Source organism: Sceloporus undulatus, chromosome 4 (assembly GCF_019175285.1).
Source record: "Sceloporus undulatus isolate JIND9_A2432 ecotype Alabama chromosome 4, SceUnd_v1.1, whole genome shotgun sequence".
NCBI classification, from domain to species: Eukaryota; Metazoa; Chordata; class Lepidosauria; order Squamata; family Phrynosomatidae; genus Sceloporus; species Sceloporus undulatus.
Window position 1 is genome coordinate 247,472,446 of NC_056525.1, and position 25,140 is coordinate 247,497,585.

Consider the following 25,140-nt stretch of genomic DNA (forward strand, 5'->3'; position numbering starts at 1 on the left):
AAATCCTGTTTCTGCACAGGATTTAACCAATTTGTCCTCAGTTTGCTTGTGTGTGTGATAAAGTCCTAGATGCGGTATCTTGTTCAACAAAAAACAAACATGAGTAACTTTCCAAAGACTCCATCAGCCCTATTTATACTGGAATGCTAGGTAAAGTAGATTGATTCATTACACATCATTCCATACGCAACCTGATTATATATCTTCCATTGTAGGATGTCACGGATATTCCTTATCACAGTGTATTTTATGGTATTCATCCTGTGGAGTGTGTTTATCAGTCGCTATCACACAACAGCTTCTTGGAGGCATTGTAAACAGTGGAGTGACTTTTTCATCTTATCATACGTGGAAGTGTTTTTTTAGAGATACGTACTCTACATGGCATTTTTCATGGATGATTCATGTCATGTAATTGTGCGTTTTTGTTAATTTGTTTAGTGGTTTCATTTGTTATTATCCATGAAAGTGGAATATTTGCAAATATATATATCAAAGAGAACACCTCTCTAGGAATCTCTAGGTCCTCCAACGGAACTCTATGGTCAATATCTGCTAGACGTTGACCATAGAATGGCACTGAATTACCTACAAATGCCTAGAGAAGTGTTCTCTCTAAGCATTCTTCCAGTGTGACTTTTGGCAGAGGTTAATCATAGAGCTTTGTCTCACTAGCGAGATCCCATGGGAAAATGGAATTTAAGTGAGAGTTAAATTAAATTTGAATTTAAACAGAACCCCACAAATTCGGGAAGGTTGTCACACCGAATTGCTGCTAAAGTGAAATGGCACGAAGTTAAACTGAAGTTAAAGCGGAGAAAAACGCCACCTTTTTACTTTCAGAATTTCCCGAACTAAAAAGCTGCCATTTTCCTCCGGTTTAACTTCGGTTTAACTTTGCGTTATTTCATTTTAACATCGACGTCGTGTGATAAACTTCGGGCATTTCCAGGTTGTCTCTAATTTAACTCTCGTTTAAATCCCGTTTTCCTGCAGGATCTCGCTAGTGTAATAAACTCCATAGAATTGTGCTGGAGGACCTAGAGATTCTTAGAGAGAACCTATTAATCAAATCAATGAATAATCAAAAGTCAAAGTCACAAATGTGGAGGTGGTCCTAGAAATAATAAATCCACAGACAAAACCACAAAGCCACGTAAGTCCTGTGAACATTGATCACCACGTCCTCCTTCTCCCAAAGGAGGGACCTGCCTTCTGTAGGTTGTTCCACCTTCCATGTAGATTCCCGCATTAAGTAAGTACTTCAAAACAGCCCACACCCTCTTCCTTGTGACACCCAGAGATTCCAGAGTGTTTAAATCCTGGATTTAAATGGTATATAACCTGCACTCCAAAGATGCCCTTGCTACTCGTCTGGACAGAATTGGAAAATCAACATGAAGACGGCGTCCTCCCTCATTTCTTTATTGGGTGCAATTGTCATCTGCACACACATAGGTAAGATCTACATTGCTTGCTATGCCAGCCAAACCTTGGGAATGTTACTGTTTTGAACTACAGCTCCCAGCATCCACCAGCCAGCATGGCCCCTGAGGACTTCTGCAGTCCTTCAAAAGGTATTTTTTCCAAGTACTCAAGCAAAGGATAAAGTTGGCCCTCCATATTTGTGCTTTGGTTATTCGCGGATTTTGTTAATATGTTCTCTCTAGGAATCTCTAGGTCCTCCAGCATGTCTCTGCCAGAGGCTGACCATAAAGTCACACGGGAGGATTTAGAGATTCCTAGAGAAAACATTTCTCTATGCATTTGTGGGTCTTTAAGTTCAAGATCTTAGAAGGAAGGGAAGGCTAAAGAAGCCAAATGGATATTGCTGAACTCCAACACCCTGCAGCTGGATCCATAGTAAGGTGAAGAATACTGGGACTTACAGCATCTGGAGTTGCTTGATTTCAACCCCTGTCTTTGAAAGAGAAGGTCAGATTTTTAAAATTAAGGGATTGCCAAAAAATGGATGATAGCGACCTTTATTAGTACCACACTCCCCTCTGCATTTACATGGCATTCCCCCAAAAAGGAATCAATTTGGCCTTGATTTCAAACCAAGGTCTCTTTTAATTATTTTTAGCAAAAGGATGGCACAGTTGTTGCCATTTCATTAGGGGGGAAGACAAAGATAAATCCAAGGCTTTGAAAGATTAACCCAGGCTGTGATTCTTATCGCTTGCAAAGGTGGAAGAAGTTATTGCTGTGGGCTGTCATTGGAACAAGAACTTCTGGTATTGATGCGGAGGTAGCCTGGTTCTCACAAATCCCATTGGCCCAGAGATAGAGAATGCTGTGTCTACCCAGAGGAGAGTTTTGCAAGCTCTGCTAATTCTGTCACCTGCTGTTGTCTCCATGATCATATTGCAAGTGATGTAGATTTGAGTCAATTGACTTGGACTCAAGTTGCTTTAATGAATCAACTTGGGCTCAGCTTGACAATAAATGGTGCACTGACTCAGCTCAATACACGACTTGTATATTTTTAGCCACCAACTTGCTGGCCTCAGAGGCGTCACTAGCGTTGGTGTCACCCAGTGTGGTAACTCATGGGTTCACCCCCTCTATTGACCTTCTCCCCTTCCACACCGTACAGAATCCTTGGTAATACTTTTTTGTACTAATGTTACTCATAAATCATAATTCTCGTATATCACTGAAATTAATGCCAATAGCTGTGACTTAAACAACTAGCAAAGTTAAAAATTATATCTTTAAATTACAATATCATATGCACAGCCTAAATGTAGTTACATGTACATAATTTTGTGTGGTTATAAAGTGAAAATATGGTAAGATGTGATTTTTGAAGAAATTTTAAAAGTACTACAAATATCATTTTAAAAATAATTTTCCAAAGCTTTAGAAGGATGCTTCTGCTTCAAGCCTATTGCCTGCATTTGCCATTCCCCTCAAAGTGTGAACATTATTAACTTATGTAACTTTTATGTAACTTTGTGCACCACTTCTTGATTTTCTAGTTATTGAAACTCGACACACCCACAGACATCCCACGCCTCCTTTCTTTCCATTAAAGTTTGATCCCAGACTTGAGGCTTGACTTGAAAGTAGCTTGCAAGGACTTGGGACTTGAGACTTGAAGGTAGAGACTTGAGACTTGACTTGAGACTTGACCTGAAAGTATCTTGCAAGGACATGGGACTCAACTGGAGACTTGAAGACACTACATAACTTGAACACTATATAATAAACCATTTTTTGAGTTGAAGCAATTTAGCACCGAAAAATGTTCACACTATTCAAACCACGATCGAATCTGCCGATTTCAATTTACTCCACTTCACATTCATCAATCGAATTGAATCAAAATGGAGTTGTGTCACAGGGGTGACCATGCCACAGGGAACCCAATCCAAAACCAGTTTAACTGAGTTTAGTGCTGTGCCCCTCCTGGGAAACGGCATCAGAAATTTGGTGCAAGTGCGAACAACGGCACTTTAAACCAGTTTACACTGGTTTGAAAACCAGTTTATTATGTACAGTGAATGAGGCCAGAGAAATGAGACTTGAAGGAAAAGACTTGAATACCTCATTAGCAAGCAGTCATCTTGCGAAACCAATAGAAATTTTAAAGCAGGAGTGCAGGTACTGAGGAAGCAAAAGCCCATATACCCCAATGACATTTTTCCTTTTGTTCCCCCAATTTCTAGCATTTGCAGAGAGCAAGACGCTGGAAATAATTCACATCTAGAGCTCTTATATATGCCATGTTTGTCTTTCCTTGGTCACTTTGCCTGCTCTTTTCTTTGGATACCTAAACTATATTCCTAAATGTTCAGCTGAAGTTTGAAGTTATTGCTAGAAATGTGAAGACAGAAGGAAAATTTCATTTGGGCTCATGATTCTTAGCGGAGCAGGGACAAAGCCTTCACACAGACCCCATCTCTATACCCCTGTCAAGCAGACATCCTTGGGGAAGGAGCATCTACTGTGGCAGATAGGAAAAGAAATGCATGGAGGCTTTGAGGCTGCTTTGATAAATTCAGTGGACTATCTACATTTGCTGGGGTTAGGGGTGCAGGACCCCTGTGAAAGTGTGGGGGGGGGATGCAAATAAGAAACTACCCTCTCTATCTCTTTTTAACTTGAGAGAACACTTGCTACTTTTGATTCAGCCTGGCTGTAATCTGAAAAACCTGAGCAGCTATAGAATCAAGGAGTTGGGAAGTAACCCAATGGTCATCCAGTCCAACCCCTGCTGATGTAGGAAATCCACCGCTAAAGCACTCCTGGGAGATGGCTATCTCTCTGTTTAAAACCTTCAAGTGGAGTGTTAGCATAGCCGACAACCTTTGTCCTCTACATGGGGTTTCCATATTTTCATATCTAGAGCCAGGCAAGTTCTTAAGAGGTCATAGTGACCCTTGGAAAACCAGGAAACCTTCCCATGGGAAGGACCTGTAGACCTCAAGACATGTGAAGGACCCAGGTAATACCATGATAAAAGCTAAGTGGGTTTACTGATTGCTCCATCCCCAGGCTTTCAGCATATCTTCTGACACTTGAGATAAAGAAAGAAGTGTTTAAGGCCATACTTCCTACCTACCCGCTATTGCGTTCCCTTCAAACTTCCCTATCCACCCATTTTGGAGTTGTCCTAAATCCAATCAATGTTTTGGTTACTCTGAAGTTCAAGCCACCAATCATTCCGGAATCTCCTTGTTGATTCCCTTGGAAGACCATTAGGCCTTTGTTACATTGCAAGGTAGCACCTAGCACCCCTCAGGACTAGGAAATCCAATATAACTATAATCTCAGCTCTAGCCTTGAGTTGCACAAAGAGCCTCTTCTACTCACTGTGTCACCCTCAGATGCCATTTGAGCCACATCCTGCTTTCTATGGTCTCCTCTTCAGGATAGATAAATATTACTCTCTCTACATCCTTAAGCCTTCACTATCCAATTTCCATATCTCTGTCTGAATTGCTATTGTGTATATGGTGGCACTCTTGCATATTTCTGAATAAAAACCTTCTTATTATTATTATTATTATTATTATTATTTGTATTTTTCCACCTCTCCCTGCGGATCGAGGTAGGATTACATCAACAAATTAACACAGGACAGATATGGTGGCGCAGTGGGTAAATGCCTGTACTGCAGCCATTCACTCAAGACCACAAGGTTGCGAGTTCAAGACCAGCAAAAGGGCCCAAGCTCGACTCAGGCTTGCATCCTTCCGAGGAGGTCGCTAAAATGAGTACCCAGACTGTTGGGGGCAAATTAGCTTACTTGCTAATTAGCTTACTTGCTGTTCACCGCTATGATCTTTGGAATAGCGGTATATAAATAAAACAAATTATTATTATTATTAATTATAAAATACGATCAATAAAACACTAACATTATTATTAATTCAATAAAATAGCTAAAACATCTAAAACATTTAAAACATTTAGAAAACATACATCATAACCAGAAGTGATCTTAAAGATCTCCTATAAGAGGTCGAATGGATAAGCCCTCCGGAAGAGATCCGTCTTAAGTGCATCTATCTTAAGGCATCTAAGGTGGTGAGAAGACGGATCTCTTCCAGTAAGCTGTTCCATAGTTTGGGGGGCTACAGCCATAAACAATCTATGGGAAGTTGATATTAACCTGGGCTTATGGTATTCTAATAAATTCTTCCCAGATGTCCTGAGAGTGCGGGGCAGATTATGTAGGGAGAGTTTTTTGTGGGTTTTTCGGGCTATGTGGCCATGTTCAAGAAGAGTTTCTTCCTGTGTTAAAATCTCTTCTCTGAAGATGCCAGCTACAGATGCTGGTGAAACGACAGAAAGAAACTCTTCTAGAACATGGCCACATAGCCTGAAAAACCCACAAAAAACTATGGATGCCAGCCATGAAAGCCTTCGATTTCACATGTGTAGGGAGAGGCGTTCCCTCAAATAACTTGGGCCCAAGCCATGAAGTGCTTTAAAGGTAATGACCAACACTTTGTATTACACTCGGGAGCTAATTGGCAGCTAGTGAAGAGATTTTAACACAGGTGTTATATGGGCTGACCTAGATGTTCCAGTGACCAATTTGGCTGCTGTGTTTTGAACCAATTGAAGCTTCTGAACTTGGTACAGAGGTAGCCCCATGTAGAGTGCATTACAGAAATCAAGACAAGAGATTACCAGTGCAAGTACTATTGCTTCAAGGTCCTCTTGGTCCAAGTAGGGGTGCAGTTGGCATATCAACCAAAGTTGGTACCAAGCACTCCTGGCCATCGCATCTATTTGAGATGATCGCTGTAGAGATGAATCCAGGTGTACTCCCAAACTTCGAACTTCGTCCTTTAGGGGAAGTGTGACCCCGTCCACGGCTGGTTGACAAATCTCCATCCCCAGACTTGGGGTACCTATCACAAATACCTCTGTTTTCTCTGGATTCAGCTTGAATTTGTTTTCTCTCATCCAGCCCATTACCAACCCAAGGCAGGCATCCAGAGGAGAGATGCCATCCATAGTCACTGCTACAGTCAGAGACATAGAGAACCATATTTGGGTGTCATCAGCATACTGATAACACTGCACCCCATGTCTCCGGATGATCTCTCCCAGTGGATTCATGTAAATGTTAAACAGCATGGGGGACAGAATCACACCTTGAGGGATGCACGATTTGAGCTCCCTCTTGGACAAATAACTGTCCCCAAGCGACACCATCTGGAATCTGCCCAAGAGGTAGGTATTAATCAAACATGGAGTTGCCCTGCAGTTAGTGCTGGTATACATAAGTGGAAATGATTTTCAAGTTACCCATCCTCTTGCAGGCTTCCTCTGAACTAAATAATTCCCCCAACATTTAAGGAAATGCTAACATAGTTGGTGGGGATCCCAAGTGCCCCTATGTTTTGGATAACAAGAAGACAGTCCATTTCTGATGGAGTCTATTCAGCTTTCAACCAGCTGTTATGATCAGGAAGTTCTTCCTAATATTTATGTGAAATCTCTGGTTGTAATTTGAACAGATTGATTTTGTTCCTATCCTTTGGAGCCACAGAAAACAAGCTTGCTCCATCTTCCATATGGCAGCCCTTCAAATATCAGTCACATTGAAGACTGAGCAAGTGTATGGTCTGCATTCTGAATTCAAATTATAAATTAAGAAGTTCCAACTACACAGTGTAAATCAACCTTCCACAATCTGATGCTCCCAGGTGAGTTGTAATCCCAGCACCCATCATCCCCTGCCACTGAAGGCTAGGTCGGCCCCTTCTATGCTCTCCTTCAGCCAGCAGGTAAAAATCTTTTTATTTATACAGGCTTTTGGGCAATTGAAAGTTTTCAAAGAAAGGTTTTTCAATGAGGTGCATGTGCTCTCCGCTTATTTTTATTGTTATATTTTGAATGCTTGGTAGTTCAGGTTGAGTCTCCTTTATTTGGAATTCTAGAATCTGAAATACTTCCAAATGCAAAACATTTTTCACGGGTGGCTGAGATACTGGCAACTTTGCTTTCTGATGGTTCAGTGTACACCAACTTCTTTTAATGCATAAAATTATTTAAAATATTATGTATAAAATTACTTTCAGGCTATGTTTATAAGGTGTATACAAAGCATAAAATAATGTTGTGTTTAGACTTTTGTGTTTCGACATCTCCAACATCCCTTAATATGTATAGGCAGATATTCCAAAATCCAAAAAATAAAAATCAGAAATCAAAAACACCTCTGGTCCCAAGCATTTTGGATAAGGGAGATTCAAGCTGTATTTTAAATCAGTGGTGTTTTTAATAGGATGATCTGTTGAGCATTTTAAAAAATGTTTTTATCAATGGGTTGACTCTACATTTTAGCTGTTGAAAGTCCAGAGAGATAGAAATTTAGGCTATGTGACCATGTTCTAGAAGATTTTCTTCCTGACGTTTCGCCAGCATCTGTGGCTGGCATCTTCAGAGAATTCTCTGAAGATGCCAGCCACAGATGCTGGCGAAATGTCAGGAAGAAACTCTTCTAGAACATGGCCACAGAGCCAGAAAAACCTGCAAAAAACTATGGATGCCAGCCATGAAAGCCTTCGACTTCACGATAGAAATTTAGATAAACCAATATGGCCTGGTACATACCTCCCCATCAGGGCGGGCTAGAGATGTCCAGTTTTTCCCCCGGAGGGACACTGCAGCAGCCAAACTGTGCAGTGTCTCTCTGCCCCAAAAAGAACCCAGAAAATATTGGTTCTTTTTCTGATGCTGTGCGGATGTCAGGAGTGTGCCATTAGTGCACTTGTGATGTAAGCGACACACAGTAACATACAGTGCACATCACTTACGTCATCATGGCAGCCCCCATGTGGACAGGATGCCGCCATGATGCTGCTGTTGTCATGTGCTAAGGTTTGGGAGCGTTCAGAAGCTGCACACTCCGGAACTCAAGTACTGGTGGCGGCACACCGCTTTTGACCTGTCTGTCCTGGGCCTGTATCATCCAACCTACCTAGAATTATGGTATTGGGTTACTTAACTCCTTATCCGTGCTCTTGGCTAAGAGTTGCAGCTATCTTCTGGAGGCTAACAAATCCCACACAAAAAAATTGGGGTACACCTTCCATTAATGTCCCATTCAAATCTGTTTTCCCTCCCTTCCCCATTTTCCTTGACTTGCAGCTCATGCAATGATCTGCTTCTCATGTGAAAACGAGACCTCAAACTGGAAGTGCCTTCGTATGTCTTTCTGCTCCAAGGAAGAGCAAAGATGCATAACCATTGGTACAGTTTCAAGAACAGGTAAGCATATCATTAGTATCACTGATGTCAAACTGCATTATTTCTACAGTGTAGACACACCAGCAGTCAGTTCTTAAAAGCAACTGGAACAGAAAAGTTTTCTCTTGTCAGCAGAAGGACAGCAGAGGAAGCCATCCTAGTCTCTCCTAGAAGGGAGTTCCAAAGCCTGGGAGCAACCACTAAGAAAGCCCATTCCACTGTTCTCACCAAATGTGGCTGTGAAGGTGATAGGATCAGGAGATGACCCTCTCACAGAGATCTTAGAGCCTGAGAAGGGCCATGAAGAGAGATGGCTCTTCAGATAGCCTGGATCTGACTGCAATAGGGCTCTATAAGTCATCACAGCACTTTCCTTGCACCTGGAAATAGGCCAGCAGACAATGAAATTCTTGCAACAAAGTGTGAGTAGCCATTAGCTTCCGAAACCTGTTCCTGTCAGTAGTGTGGCTACAGTTCTTTAGGCCAACTGTTGCATACCTTCCACCTGCCCCAATTTGGCAGGGACAGTCCTGATTAATCCTCTGCCATCCCACTTTCTCAGATGTTTTGAAAATGTCCCAGGTTCTCTCTCCTCCTCTCATTTTCTCCCTTTGTCCCCAGCTCATTACATCTGCTACAAAATGAGTACAAAGTGCAAAACTAGTTTTCACTCAGTTAACTCAATAGGCAGGAGATGAAAAGAGGGATCAAAAATTTTGCTCTTCCCAGTAGCTACATGCAAAAGCAAACTGTTGCAGCATCTCCTCGCTTGTGGGTAATTCCTCATTAATAATTTCTGCAACATTTAGATGTTGCTTAGCCAAACATGTTCCAGTTTTCATCTTTGAAAAGGTATGTTGGAAGGTATGTAGTGTTGGTGCCAATCAGGCCTCTGTGAGCCGTCCACCAGTAAATGCAGTCATACCCACTTTCAGCCAATATTTCTGTTGTGAGCAAGGGCTTCACTTATGCTTTCTTTATTTATCTTTCTTTATATTTTCCATTCTCTCTTCAAGATAATTCTTCCCAGGTGCTCATCACCAAGAAGTGTGCCCAGAGGTGTCCGTCCGAAAAGGATTATCCCAACAGAGCACTCAACTCTCTTTTCTGCTGTGAACATACCTGGTGCAACATTAGGCCTCCAAAATAAAGAGCAACCCACTGGAATGGAAGGTTTTGTCTGGAGCAATTCAGCAGCTGGATTCTCTGAGCTCAGATATGCTGAACTAGAAAGAAAAAGTGAAGGCTCCTTGGCAAATATACCCCTCTTAAACCAAGCCTGAATGTTTATTCTGCCATTAAAACTGTGCAGTATAATATCCTTGCCTGGAGACTGGTTTCAGCCATGAGTCTGAGTTTGCAGTATTACTATTGTTGTTAGCTGCCCTGAAGTTGGCCCCGATTCATGGTGATCCTGTGGATGAGGCATCTCCAAGCTCCCCCATCCTCCACTGCTCAGGTCTTGCAAATCCATGTCCATGACCTCTATCCATCTATCTGAGTCTATCCAATCTTTCTCTTTCTACTGCCCTCAACCTTCCCTAGACCCTCTACCTTCTTTTCTAGTGAGTCATGCCTTCTCATGAAATGGTCAAAGTACGACAGCCTCAGTTTCACCATCTTGGCTTCCAGGGAGAGTTCATGCTTGATCTGTTCCAGGACCCATTTGCTTGCCTTCTTGGCTGTCCTCTTCTCCAGCATCATATCTTTTTAATATCATATTAAGAAAAAGAGCCCTCCCTCCGGTCCATCTGCCTTGGTCCAGGCCTCAGAGGGAGAGAAGAATGCTGGACCTGATCCCCTCCCCCTCTCACTGTTCCCTTCTCTTTTTGTGTCGTGTCTTTTTAGATTGTAAGCCTGAGGGCAGGGAACCGTCTATTATCCCCTCTGTTGTAAGCCGCCTGGATTCCCAGTGATTGGGCGGCATATAAATAAATCCTATTATTATTATTATTATTATTATTATTATTATTATCATCATCATCATCATCATCATCATCATCATCATCATCTTAAATGAACTGATTTTCTTCCTATCTGCTTTCTTCTCTGTCCTGCTCTCACATCACCATACGTGGTGATGGGGAACACAATGCTTTGGACAATTCTATCCTTAGTGTTTACTTGTATATCTTTGCACTTTGGAATCTTGTCTAATTCTTCCATGGTTCCTCTTCCCATCCCTGGCCTTCTTATTTCTTGACGCAGTCTCTGTTCTATACCCCTCCCAACTCAAGCAAGACACTCCACAATCCCTCTGTGATCACAGTCTTTGGCATAAACTATAAAACTATTTGCATCTCTCAATCTGGGTGCCTCCAGACATGTTAGATTACAGTGTCCATGATCCCCCAGCCAGCATACTGGTTAGAGATGCTGAATTTAGGGTGATCAGTTCATGATCATCCAGGCCCGGAGGGATGCATATTCACACATCCTTTCATCCCTTGCACAAGAAGGTCTTGGATATGTCCTTGGAAAAGCACCAAATTCTTCTGAGTATCTCCTTGAGGGAGAGCTATAATCTGTTGCTCTAATGGTTTGACATGATAGGATTCTGCTCTTTGTAAAAATAAAGGGGAGGCTAAATAAGACAGAGTTTGGAAAAGTTAGGGTTTTTTACTATAACACTCACCCAGCCAACACTGCTGGCTAAGGAATTTTGTGACTTCTACTCCAAAAATACTACATTTTCAAAGTTCTCTATAAGAATGGTTCCCAACTTTTGGACCTCCATTTGTTTTGGACGTCAGTTCCCAGGAGTCTCAGCCAACATAGCAAACAGGAATTATGGGTGCTGCAGTCAAAAGCATCTGGAGGACCAAAGACTGGGAACCATGAAAGAATGGGGACAAATCTCTTCTGCAATTTGTAGTACAATTTGTGTGGCCAAGAATTACTCAGTTGGAATATCAGTGGAGACTGTGACTCTGTAGAAACAGAATGGCAAAACTTTATTAACAAACAGTACAACACTATAATGCATAGGGACCAAACAAAGGGTTGGAGACTGGGAGCATAAAGATGTGCCCCACTGGATGAGACCCAAAGTCCATAGAGTCCTATGAAGCTATGGTCCGTCAACATTACAAAGGCTGGAAGAACAACATTTTGTAGAAACAGATGCTATGCCGGTGTCCACCTTGCGCTCTGTGCAGTTGGAAGAACATCCCTTGTTGATCTGTCGTTCGTCACTCTGACCTTGGCAGCAGAGAAAAATGAAAGTGAAAAAATGAAAAAGGACAATTAAATAAATATAGTACACAACTATGTTACCCATATTGCTAGGGGTCTGGGGAAGACACCACACAACCAATGTGTTCTAGGGGAATTTGCACTTAGCTCAATGGGATTTCTGGTATGGGCAGGGCAATGACAACCTTAGAGATCAAGCCCAATGTTTACGGGGTCCTCAATCACAAAATTCCAAGGCAGGTTTCCAAATAAGAATTATAACTTTATTATGGGGAATAGGCAGCACACATATTCATACACAAAAGGGTCCACGCAAGAGATGATATGATAGCTGTGTTTCAATATTTGAAGGGGAGTCATATTGAGGATGGAGGCAGCTTGTTTTCTGCTCTTCCAGAGCCCAGATGGTGGTTTTGTGAGATAGCTTTCTGTCAGAGAGCTCTGATGCCACAACAAACTACAAATCCTAGGATTCCATAAGGATAGTGTCATGGCAAATAGGTGTCAAACTGCACTAATTCTACAGATGCAGCCTCATTTTGCATCAGTTGAAGTCAGTTGAGGACAAATGGTGAAAGCAGGAGGAAAAGAGAGAAACCGGGACATTTTAAAAGCAGCTGAGAAAGTGGGACTGCAGAGGAGTAATCGGGAGTGTCCCTTCCAAATTGGGAAAGTCGGAGAGTAAGACAATGCAAGATCTTGGCCAAGGATGGTACATAGGAGACATACCTCTTCCTGCGGCGATGATTGTTGTGACACAGAATTTGTCCGTTGCTGGACACATCTGTGTCTTGAAACAGTCCCAGTTGGAAGATGCATCTGCACAGTGGAAGCACCGGAGGGAGTGTCCTGCAGGAAAGGAAGGCAGATATCCAAAACCAGTGTTTGCATAAGCATCTTTCCCCTGGTTAATTATGCCGACATGGTTCCTACGCTGTGCTTTATCTGACTTTGACCTGCAAAAAACTTGGTCCTGGCAGTACTGGAAAAACCAGACAAGTAGCTGGATAATAATGAATACAAACTGAAACCTAAACACAGCAGAAAGGTTAGGAATCTTTTCTATTTAGTTAACTTTAAAACAACTGGACTGGACGCGAACGGGTGTGCGCCAGGGGATGGAACAGGGACTGTTGGAGGACATAATTGTGTGCAATAAACTCAGTTTTCGGGCGGATGTGTGTGCACACGAGCGTCCTCCTTCAGTTCCCCAAACGTTTAAAAAACAGTGTGCGATAAAGTCCAGAGAAGGCTAAAGACCTTAGAATCATAGAAATCATAGAATCGTAGAGTTGGAAGAGACCACTAGGGCCATCCAGTCCAACCCCCTGCCATGCAGGAAATCCAAATCAAAGCATCCCTGACAGATGGCCATCCAGCCTCTGTTTAAAGACCTCCAAAGAAGGAGACTCTATCACCTTCCGAGGAAGTGCATTCCACTGTCGAACAGCCCTTACTGTCAGGAAGTTCCTCCTAATGTTCAGGTGGAATCTCTTTTCCTGTAGCTTGCATCCATTGTTCCGGGTCCTGTTCTCTGGAGCAGCAGAAAACAAGCTTGCTCCCTCTTCAATATGACATCCTTTCAAATATTTAAAGAGGGCTATCATATCACCTCTTAACCTTCTTTTCTCCAGGCTAAACATCCCCAGCTCCCTAAGTCGTTCAACATAGGGCATGGTTTCCAGACCCTTCACCATTTTTGTCGCCCTCCTTTGGACACGCTCCAGTTTCTCAATGTCCTTTCTGAATTGTGGTGCCCAGAACTGGACACAATATTCTAGGTGGGGCCTGACCAGAGCAGAATACAGTGGCACTATTACTTCTCTTGATCTAGACACTATACTTCTATTGATGCAGCCTAAAATAGCATTGGCCTTTTTAGCTGCCGCATCACACTGTTCACTCATGTTCAACTTGTAGTCTACTTGGACTCCTAGATCCCTTTCACACGTAGTTTCATTCAGCCAGGTGTCACCCATCCTATATCTGTGCATTTTATTTATTAAGTGCAATACTTTACATTTCTCCGTGTTGAATTTCATTTTGTTAGCTTTGGCCCAGCTTTCTAGTCTATTCAGGTGCAGTTCGTGAATTCATGGATACCATGACTTCCATGGGGCTGTCTCAACTGGTCTCGGGTCCAACGCATTCTGCGGGTAATATGCTCGATTTGGTTTTTTGTACGAGCATGGAAAATCCGTGGGCGGAAATAACCAACATTTCCCCCCTGTCATGGACGGATCATTTCCTTGTGGAGGCAGCGATCAAGGCGTCTACCCAGATCCCCCTCGGAGGTGGCGGACCTATTAGAATGGTCCACCCACGAAGGCTGATGGAACCCAAAAGGTTCCAGGAAGCCCTAGAGGGGCTTATGGATGGAAATGACGGCGATTCTGTTGATGTCTTGACCGGTATTTGGGTTACCGGTCTCTCCAAGGCTATACACAGTATCGCTCCCAAGCGCCCTCTCAGGCCTGCTTCCAAACGAAAGCCCTGGTATACAGAAGACCTCCGGGCACGGAAGCGGGTTCTGCGACGGCTAGAGCACCGCTGGCGGAAACACCAGTGCTTATCCGACCAGACTCTCCTAGACCATCTTTTGAAGGACTATGGAGAGGCGATATGTGCAGCTAAGAATTCGTTCTATGCTGCACGTGTCGCGTCCGCGGAGTCGCGTCCGGCAGAGTTGTTCAGGGTAGTGAGGGAGCTAACTCAGCTCCCTCCTGCCCCGAACCAGATCCTTGAACCTTCTAAGGCCTGCTGCGACCAATTTAACAACTTCTTCGCGGATAAAATCTCTCGGATAAGCGAAGGTCTTGAGGCCAGCCTTAGAGCAGAACCTAGAGTAGAGGTATCCAGGGCATCCGTGAACTTGGTTAGTCTGGATCAGTTTGAGTCTGTCAGTACCGAGGATGTGGACAAGATCCTTGGAAGTGTTAGGAAGACAACATGCCCTCTCGATCCCTGTCCCTCATGGCTAGCGGCACAGGGGGGCCCAGCTGTAACTTTGCTGTTACAGCGGATTATTAACACCTCACTGAGGGATGGGCAATTTCCAACAAATTTGAAATTGGCCGTAGTTAAACCTCTATTAAAAAAGCCCTCCCTCGACCCCCTGTTGCATAACAATTATCGGCCTATTTCGCTATTGCCATTTCTGGGGAAGGTGATCGAGCGTACCATACCCGGAAGCTGCAACTTGTGCAGAATATGGCAGCCCGTCTGGTTACTGGCACTGCCAGGGCCAGTCATATAACACCAGTCCTTAAAGACTTACATTGGCTGCCTATTCGCTTCCGGGCGCAATACAAGGTGTTGGTTATTACCTATAAAGCCCTAAATGGCTTGGGCCCAGGGTATCTGGAGGACCGCCTCTCTCCGTACAATCCGCCCCGCACACTCAGATCATCAGGGCAGCTATTGTTAACCGTTCCAGAGGCGAAATATAGTTCTACCACCAGGAGGGCTTTCTCCATCTCAGCCCCCAACCTCTGGAACGCGCTGCCCTTCGAGCTCCGCTCAGCCACCTCCCTAGCCCAATTTAGGAAGGGGCTAAAGACCCACTTATTTGAAGAAGCTTACCCCTGACCAGCTACTCTCCCCCCCTCCCCTTGTCAGCACTGTCTTGCCGGCATGGACATTTTATTATTTTTATTAATCTGTTTTTAATGTTTTGTATGACCTGTTGTTATATTGTTGGAACTGTTGTTCACCGCCCTGGTTTTTAGAAGGGCGGTATATAAATAAAGTTTTATTATTATTATTATTATTATTATTATTTTGAATCTTGATCCTGTCCTCTGGGGTATTAGCTATTCCCCCTAATTTGGTGTCATCTGCAAATTTGATAAGTATGCTCCCAATTCTGTCATCCAGGTCATTGATAAAGATGTTGAATAGCACTGGGCCCAGGACAGAGCCCTGTGGGACCCCACTGGTCACTTCTCTCCAGGATGAAAAGGAGCCATTGTTGAGCACCCTTTGGGTTCGGCCGGTCAACCAATTACAGATCCATTTAACAGTTTCTTTGTCTAGCCCACATTTTACAAGCTTGTTTGCAAGAATGTCATGGGAAACCTTGTCAAAGGCCTTAGTGAAATCAAGATATACTATGTCCACAGCATTCCCTTCATCTACCAAGCTGGTAATTTTATCAAAGAAAGAGATTAGATTTGTCTGGCATGACTTGTTTCTCTGAAACCCATGTTGACTTTTTGTGATTATGGCATTGCATTCTAGATGTTCACAGACTCTCTGTTTAATGATCTGCTCCAGAATCTTTCCTGGGATTGATGTCAGACTAACTGGAGGATAATTGTTGGGATCCTCTTTTTTCCCCTTTTTGAAGATGGGGACAACGTTTGCCCTCCGCCAGTCTGCTGGGATCTCTCCTGTTCTCCAGGAGTTTTCAAAGATTATTGCCAATGGCTCCGATATTACATTTGCCAGTTCTTTTAATACCCTTGGATGGAATTCATCTGGTCCCGGAGACTTAAATTCATTTAGATTAACCAGGTATTCCTCTACTATCTCTTTACTTATTCTGTGCTGAAATTCCCCTATTCTGTCCTCTGCTCCATTATCCTCAGGTTGAGCACCCTTTGCCTTTTCTGAGAAGACTGAGGCAAAGAAGGTGTTGAGTAATTCTGCCTTTTCTCTGTCTTCTGTTAGCATTTTGCCATCTTCTCCACGAAGTGAACCTACCGTTTCCTTCTTCTTCCTTTTGCTGCGGACATATCCAAAAAAGCCCTTTTTATTGTTCTTAACCTCTCTAGCAAGCCTGAGTTCATTCTGCGCTTTAGCTTTTCTGACTTTACCCCTACAAATGCCTGCTATTTCTTTGAATTCCTTTTTTGTGATTTCCCCCCTTTTCCATTTCTTATACATCTTCCGTTTCAAACTCAGCTCAGTTGAAAGTTCCTTAGTCATCCATCCTGGTTTCTTGAGACACCTCCCGTTTTTCTTTCTCACTGGAACTGTTTGAAATTGTGCCTTCAGTATCTCTCTTTTGAGAAAGTCCCATCCGTCCTGAACTCCTTTATCTTTTAGTATTTCTGACCATGGAATTGCCCTCAATACTTCTCTAAGTTTACTGAAATCCGCTCTCCTAAAGTCTAGGATGCATGTCTGACTATGCCTGGCTTCTCCTTTCCACTGTATTACAAACTCCAGGAGAACATGGTCACTTCCACCTAATTATCCCACCACTTGCACCCCATTAACCAAGTCATCCTTGTTGGTTAGGATCAGATCCAAAATAGCTGAGCCCCTTGTTGCCTCTTCCACCTTTTGGACCATGAAATTGTCTTCCAGGCAAGTGAGGAATTTGCTAGGCCTTGAGGATTTTGCTGAGTTTGACTTCCAGCAAATATCAGGATAGTTGAAGTCGCCCATCACTACTACATCTCTCTTTTCTGACTGTGTGGTCATCTGTTCTAGAAAGATATCATCCAATTCCTCCGTCTGACTTGGGGGTCTGTAGTAGACTCCCACCGTAACATCCTTGTTGTTTCCCTCCCCTTTGATTCTTATCCAGATGCTCTCCACCTGGCTTCCATGACTGATGTCCTGGATCTCTTCACTGGTGTAAATATCTCTGACATATAGTGCTATTCCTCCTCCTTTCCTGTTTGGCCTATTTCTCTTAAAAAGGTTATACCCCTCTATTTCCACATTCCAATCATGAGACTCATCCCACCAGGTTTCAGTGATGCCTATTATATCATATTTGCTTTGTTGTACTAGGAGTTCGAGTTCATCTTGTTTATTTCCCATGCTCTGTGCATTAGTGTAGAGACATCGCAGACCATGGTTCCCTTTTACTTGCTGCCTGTGCAAGTTTTTTTGCCTCCCACTGTTGGGTCCTTGCACTGTTTGCCTTGTTTCCTCTATGTCAGTTTGACTATTTTCGCCATCCCTTTCGCCTTCCTTAATATTGTCTCCCTTCCCCTCGGAACTCAGTTTAAAGCTCTCCTGATCAAGTTCTTGAGACTGTTGGCAAAAACATTTCTTCCAACTGGCGTGAGATGCAACCCGTCTGTTGCAAGAAGTCCCTCCTCATGGAACCGCAGCCCATGATCGAAGAATCCAAATCCTTCTCGGCGGCACCATCTGCGAAGCCAGTTGTTCACATCTGCTATTTTCCTCTCCCTTCCTGGACCATGCCCTTCAACTGGCAGAAGAGACGAGATGACAACCTGTACATCCATTCCTTTCAGCTTCCTACCAAGCGCCTCGTAATCCCTTTTGATGTTCTGAAGGCTGTGTCTTGCAGTATCATTAGTTCCCACGTGGACCAAAAGGAAGGGGTATTGGTCAGTAGGCTTGACCAGTCTTGTCAGCCTCTCTGTCACATCACGGATCTTTGCACCTGGAAGACAACACACCTCTCGAGACATCTTGTCAGGCCTACAAATCACTGCTTCTGTACCCCTCAGCAAGGAGTCTCCCACTACGACCACACGCCTCCTCCGAGGCTTAGCAGCGACTGTTCCCTCGGGTGGGACTCTCAGGCTCCCCTGCTCTGTCCCTGAAGTCTGTCCATGCTGCTCTTCTTCATCCTCCTTGATAAGGGAAAGAGCTTCGAAGCGATTCTCTAGCTGCAAGCTCCCCGAACAATTCCTTCTTGGCTTACTTCTCTTTGTGACATTCCTCCAGCTGTCTGCCTCCTCTGTTTGGCAAGTGACCTCTTCCACCCGAGCATCTTCCTCTGCATGGTACTCATCCAAGATGGTTAGTTCTACTGTGTCCAGGAAATCCTCTTGTTCCCTAATATGCTGAAGTGTAGCTACTCTGGACTCCAGCTGCTGCACTTTCTCCTCCAAGAGAGCTACCAACTTGCACTTGGTGCATGTGAAGTTGTCCACTTCTGTAGGCAAGAAGAGAAACATCCCACAAGAGTTGCAGGTGACTGCAGCAGATCCCTCGTTGTCCATACTGCAAACTCTTTAGTAATGAATATACAGTCAATCTACTGGAAATACTTCTTTAAAGGAAAGTACTGGCTATTATCTTACACTTAAAGGGAAGGTTCTGTTTCAATATCTGATTCTAACCTGATGCCACTTGAGTAGAGTTGTTGAGTTAAAGAAAACTAAAATTCGGCGCGCGGCTCTGGAAGTTGGTATATAAAGCTAGTCTGCTAGCTCCGCCCCCTTGTGACTCACAGATGTGACTCACAGAAGCTCCTCCCCTTCAGCAACGAGCACACGGTCTCAAGCACACGGTCTCAAAATGGCTGCCAAGCAGCTCCTCTCCTTCTCCTCTCTCTGGCCGGACTTGTAAAACTACAAATCCTAGGATTCCATACGATGGAGCTACAGCACTTAAAGTGGTGTTGAACTGCAGTATTTCTACATTGTAGATGCACCCACAGTCCAACACTTGAATGACTAATCTCTCCTGGACTTTGGGTGGGATATAAATTCATTCATAAAATAAAACCAGTATATCTTTTTTGTTTTGTCCCAAGAGCAATACTATGGACTTTGGGGGCAGTAAGGTCTCTGGCTCTCGGGATCACAGCCAGAACAAAAGACTTGTCCACACATTTCTAAAGTTTTCAAAGGTTTTACTGGTCACAAACACACACAAATAACATGAAACTGATTTCTTCTTTCTCAATAGTCCTTCCTAAATACCTTGCTCTCTCTTCTTGGTGGATTCCATCTTTCTTCTTTTGAGGACTATCTTTCTTCCTTTGTGGACTTATCTTTTTGTCAAAGGAAAATACTCTCTCCAGGTCTGACTTGGCTGAAACCTTACTATACACTGAGAGGGAGACAGCATAAGACCCTGGGATTTCTCACAATCCTGGTCTTTCTTAAAGCTGTAGATCTCTATTTCCCCTTCTAAACTAATACATAGAAAAGCTAATATCATATATGTCTCAAGAGCATCAAAGATGCTCTGGAGGCATGACATTTTTTATTATTTAATTCAATTGCTTCTTTTTTATCCTATTCTCATGCCTAGTTGTTGCACTAAGCCTTCTGCTTTCAAACCTGCATTGAAAACATTTAAAAGGGAACCTTTCACACATCTTTATATAGAAAAACCTTCTGTTTCTCTCTCTCTCTCTCTCTCTGTGTGTGTGTGTGTGTGTGTGTGTGTGTGTGTGTGTGTGTGTATACACATATATAAAACCCTAACTCTGGAGGCAGGCAGGCAGGTAGAGATAGATAGATAGATAGATAGATAGATAGATAGATAGATAGATAGATCAGATCCAGGGTTAGGATTAGGGTTAGGATTAGGATTAGGATTAGGATTTCAAAGGTCCAGGGAGTACATATATGTCTCTTTTTTCTGCACAATGGATGTTGATTCTCTGATGCCTCTATCCAATCTAAACTGGGACATGAGCCAAATGTGGCCTTCCCAATGTTGTGACATCCCCAGAGTTTGTTCATCACCATGGGTTAGGCTAGCAATGACTGATGGGTGTTGCAATCCAACAACATCTCCACTAAGCTGAAAGCCTACCTACCCTATTTTCTCGAGCTTCCAAATCTCTCTGTTTTCTCCATGGACTTATTGGACTGATCCAAGATAGCATTTTTATTTGGCTTACCTTTCTCTAGGCACACAGCAGCCACCAGCAAAGAGGCAAGGAAGAAAGTCTTCATCATCGTTGCCATCCTCTCTGGAGCTAGGAGAGGCGGCTTTTGAATATATACACCTCTCAGGTGTTGCCTTTCTTTGGTTCAACCTGCCACTTCCAAGACTGAGGAGGAGAAAAGGAGGTCAAAGCACAGAATGAGAGGGTGTGGATTCTGTGGCTGCATTTTATGGATGACAGCTTAGATTCTAGTAATTGGGAAGAGTTTCTTCTTGAGGCATGGAGCAACACACTCCTATGAAGCTGGCTTGCCATCCATAAAATGTAGTCAGGGAATCCACACCCTCTGCTCAGTTTCTTTCATCAGTCTGTTGTTTGTCCTCTTTTCTCTCCAGATTCACCTTCAGACAAAAGAGGGGAAAGTTACAGATGCATCTGCAGAGCCAGTTGTGGTCTGTAAACACAAAAAAGGTCCCTGGTTATAGGTTTTGTTTCCCTTATCCAGAACTCTGAGACAGTGGAGTTTATCTCATGAAGGAGATCAGGAGTTTATTCTGGGAATATCTTGGGAAAATAGTGTAATTGCACAAAATGATTTCACAAGACAAGTCACCATTAAAGTGGTCACAAAGAAGCATTAACACGCATCTTTTTACTTCCGGGATTTCAGCAACAATGCATTTCCAATATCACTTTATTTGTGCAATTGCATGTGATAATCATTTGTGCAATTACCCTCCATTTTCACTTTATTTGTGGGATGCTTTAAATGCGCTTTAATCTCTCTTTACTGCTGAAATTATCCCCAGTGTAATAAACTCCACTGACACAATGGTTCACTCTACACAAACTTTGTTCCATGCGCAAAATTATTTAAAATATAGTGTAAAAAAATTACCTTCAGCCTATGTGTATATGGCAACCCTGTTGTTGCTATATGCTTTGAGGTCATTTCTGACTTACAGGGACTCTAAGGTGAATCTATAATGGGGTTTTCTGGCTGAGAGTGTGTGACTTACCCCAGGTTACCCAGTAAGTTTCCATGGCTGATGGATAATTGATTTCTAGAATCTATATGCAATGATTCCCAAACTTTGCTCATCCAGATATTTTGGACTTCATCTCCTAGAATTCCTGACAGTTAGTCAAGCTGGCTGGGGCTTCTGGGAGTTGAATTCCAAACACTTGGAAGACCATAGTTTGGGAACCACTGATCTAGGGTCTAGATCTCAAGAATTGTAGTCTAACACTCAAACCGCTACGCCACGTTGGCTCTTTGTAAGCTGTATATGAAATGTGAATTAATTTCATATTTAGACCTGGGTCCCATCTTCAAGATATCTCATTATGGAGATGCAAATATTCCAAAATCCAAAACATTTCTGGTCCCTAGCATTTTGGATAAGAGAGACTCAACTGACATAACATTTGCACCAGGTCTTCCTTTAACAGAAGAAAATAATGACCAAAATAATGGAGGTTGACTGTCTTGGTACCAGGGTCCAATTCCATCCCTCCCAGACATCATCATAGGCATTCCCCCATCCCAATAATAAGCATGAGTGCCTCCATTTTCCTCTGCAGTCCCCTGCAAAATAGCGACAGGCGGTGATGTCACTTTCTGTTGCCATTTTGAGAAGGATGACAGAGGTTAGTACTTGGGTGGGAGACCACAGACAAATATTGGATGGCTGTAGGCTCTATTTCAGAGAAAGGAACTGGCAAAATGACTTCTGAGGAGTCCTTGTCTATGAAAGCCCTGTGGGATCCATGGGGTTGCCATAACTTGACAAGAGACCTGAAGGCACACACAAGAAATGGGGGTATTTGGTGTCACCACTGGCTTCTGAGTGTTTGTGGATGGGACCGAAGGGGTTTTCATGTTTTTACACATCTGGGAACTTTCTGCATGACTTGGAGGTAAAAATTGCTTGAACCTCATGCTGATTTTTTGTGGCTTTTTTTTGGGGGGGGGGGTATTTGTATGCTTGGAATATATATTTAGATAAATTGAAAGACATGGAAAAAATAAATATTTATTCGAATTTACAATGTTTATGTTTGAAATACTTGTTGGATGTGGAAACGAAACATTCAGAATAAAATAAGTCATATAAACGGATAATAATAGCAAAAACTGTTGGAAAGGAAGTGTTTAGTTTTTTGTTTGGACGTGATGTTGAGTTATTTGTTAGGTTTAGGAAAATGGTGTAGGTAGAGAGGAGCATGTAAGTATGTGAGGTATTATAGGTTATATATGTTATATGTTTGTGTTATGTTTTTAATCAATGATGTTTAGTATGATGGATTTTTAAAACATATATATATATATATATATATATATATATATATATATATATATATTGGGGAGGTTAGGGGGCTTTTTGGAGATAGATAGAGAGTTTCAGAGGCCACAAAAGTGAAGAGCAAGGACTGCAGGTGGTCCACCAGCTACACTATGCATTGCCCATTCCTCTATTATGGCAATGTTGGCAACCAAATGTGCAACTATTTGCACACCCAAAGGAGTACTGCCACCAAATTTAGCAAAGGCAGAGAGATACAGATTGTCCAAGATTGTGCATGCACAGCAGCACCACATGCAGAATCCTATTGCTGGAAGGGGCCCCCAGAGGACATTGCATCCAGCCCCTTGCTTAATGCAGGATCTCCAGCAGGGACCTGTCCAGCTGCTTTTTAAAGCCATCCAGAGAAAGGAACCCCATCACTTGTTTCCATTATTACCCAATGATGCATCCATTATAGTTTATGCACAGGACATGACCGGGAGAAGCGCACGGGGTGTGATAATCTTCCCCCTGATCACGCTATTACCACATTTTAATGATGCTTGCCTCCTCTGTGAAAGCATCCCTGGTCCTGGCTTCGGGGACCCTTCTTTCTGTGGCAGCCCTTGAGGTATTTAAATAAGAGGGAATCATGTCACCCTTCAGTCTTCTCATCACCAAGCTGAACATGCCCAGCTCCTTCAACCTTTACTTATAAGTTTTGTTCTCCATACCTCTTATCGTCCTGGTTGCCCTTCTCTGAACTCACTCCAACTTGTCTATATCCTTCTTCAAATGAGGTGCCTAGAACTGAACACAGTGCGCCAGATATGGCCTGACCAGCACAGAACAGAGTGGGACAATGACTTCCCTCAGTTTGGAAACTATGCTTCTATTACCGCAGAGTAAAATAGCCTTTGTCTTCTTTGCTACAGCATCACACTGCTGCATCATGTTCAACTAATCACCCCAGAGTTCTTTTTGCATATTATTTTAGGCCCTGTATCTCCATCCTATACCTGTGGATTTGGTCTTTGTGGCCTAAATGTAGAATTTTGCATATATCTCTGTTGGTTTTCATTTTATCTGTTTCTGCCCACTTTCCCAGTTTGTCTAGGTCCTTTTGAATTCTGTTCCTATCTTCCAATGTGTCAAACACGTGCCTCAGTTCTTTGCCATCTGCAAAGTTGATAAGGGTTCCCTTCACACCATCATTTATTCTATATTGTTTGGGTCCAGACTATCTGAAAGACCATGTCTCTCCGTACAAAATATGCCAGAACCTTAATAGCTTCATGGGAAGACTTTCTCTTGATCCCACAGGTAGTGGACATGAGGCCCTGGTCTATGAGTTGCTTTGGGTCCCATTCATGGAGAAAGGGCATATTAAAATTTATTATAAACCAACCAACCAACCATCTCTCACTCACATCTTTTACTCGTGTTCCTCTGTTTCCCTGATGCAAAAGCATGAAGGCTTCTTGAGAAATCCAACATCTTCCACCTACAAAAAGGAGCATGTAGCCTCACAAAGGATAGAGACATGCTGGATTCCAAAGGAAGTATCCTTTTTGTGTTGCAAGTAGGTATTAAATGTCCTGGATTTTGAGAATCTCCCAGTTGCTACATGGCCAGAAGGAGGAGAGACCAACCTGCAAGATTTGCCCCTCTATACCTTCTTATCTAAGAAGAGAAACAGCAAAATGCAGGCCTATGGATAACATCTTCAATTTCCCCCCATCCTATTTGGTTTGTAACACTTTGCCTGATGAAGAAGCCAGTGAAGCCTCAAAAGCTTGCAACATGTATATTGTGCATTTTGGTTGTCCCAGTGAAGGTATCACTGTTTGGTGGATTTTCATGTTCCTCTTTGTTTCATTTATTTACTGGATGTATATCCCGCCTTTGTCCCAAAATGGGACTCAAGGTGGCTTCTTCCTTTTCCTTTCCTAACTAACTCTGACTTTAACTAATCTCTACCTCTGACCCTAAGTACCAATCCTAACATCTCAAACTCCTCTGATGGTCAAAATATATTTTGCATTTTTCTCAGAAATGCCAAAGTGCAATATCTGACTTGGCCACTTGGGGGAAGAAGAGAGCACCAGCCCTTGTATAGAAGCCCTTCAGATTTCCAGCCAAGTAGTCTTGCATTTTGCATGCTTTGGTTAGCAGTTGGTCATTAGGAGATAAACCCGGGCTGAATTGGAAAGTCTGATTGCTGAGGAATATATCTTTGAGGAAATCCCATTACAGGAGGGGAAACAGATTAATCAGAGGAAGCATACATTTTTCTTAAGACTTAACATCTTTTTTAACCCAAAATCCCAGACAACATTGCCTACCCCAATGCTGCTTCCAGAATTTCCCTATTATGCT

General features: G+C 42.9%; 2 protein-coding genes across 2 annotated transcripts; one reads left to right on the plus strand and one right to left on the minus strand.

Moving 5' to 3' along the window:
- The first annotated feature begins 1,316 nt into the window (after window positions 1–1,316).
- On the plus strand, window positions 1,317–10,271 carry LOC121929303 (lymphocyte antigen 6E-like). Its single transcript, XM_042464714.1, has 3 exons — window positions 1,317–1,458; window positions 8,620–8,739; window positions 9,735–10,271. Exons 1-3 carry the CDS (start codon window positions 1,398–1,400, stop codon window positions 9,866–9,868), a joined length of 315 nt encoding a protein of 104 aa, XP_042320648.1. The 5' UTR covers window positions 1,317–1,397; the 3' UTR covers window positions 9,869–10,271.
- Window positions 10,272–11,715: 1,444 nt separating this feature from the next.
- Window positions 11,716–20,643, minus strand: LOC121929794 (lymphocyte antigen 6E-like). The gene is made up of 3 exons (XM_042465707.1): window positions 20,486–20,643; window positions 12,643–12,762; window positions 11,716–11,919 (listed from the first exon to the last, which is right to left on the minus strand). Exons 1-3 carry the CDS (start codon window positions 20,550–20,552, stop codon window positions 11,789–11,791), a joined length of 318 nt encoding a protein of 105 aa, XP_042321641.1. The 5' UTR covers window positions 20,553–20,643; the 3' UTR covers window positions 11,716–11,788.
- Between the last annotated feature and the right edge of the window lie 4,497 nt (window positions 20,644–25,140).

Bases quoted from the DNA above. Each gene is read 5' to 3' on its own strand.
- LOC121929303 (XM_042464714.1), top strand. From the start codon at position 1,398: ATGAAGACGGCGTCCTCCCTCATTTCTTTATTGGGTGCAATTGTCATC. The intron at 1,459-8,619 runs GTAAGATCTACA...CTTGACTTGCAG, and splicing joins TGTCATCTGCACACACATAG to CTCATGCAATGATCTGCTTC. The intron at 8,740-9,734 runs GTAAGCATATCA...TCTCTCTTCAAG, and splicing joins TGGTACAGTTTCAAGAACAG to ATAATTCTTCCCAGGTGCTC.
- LOC121929794 (XM_042465707.1), bottom strand. From the start codon at position 20,552: ATGGCAACGATGATGAAGACTTTCTTCCTTGCCTCTTTGCTGGTGGCT. The intron at 12,763-20,485 runs GTAAGCCAAATA...CCTTTCCTGCAG, and splicing joins TGCTGTGTGCCTAGAGAAAG to GACACTCCCTCCGGTGCTTC. The intron at 11,920-12,642 runs GTATGTCTCCTA...TCTGCTGCCAAG, and splicing joins AATCATCGCCGCAGGAAGAG to GTCAGAGTGACGAACGACAG.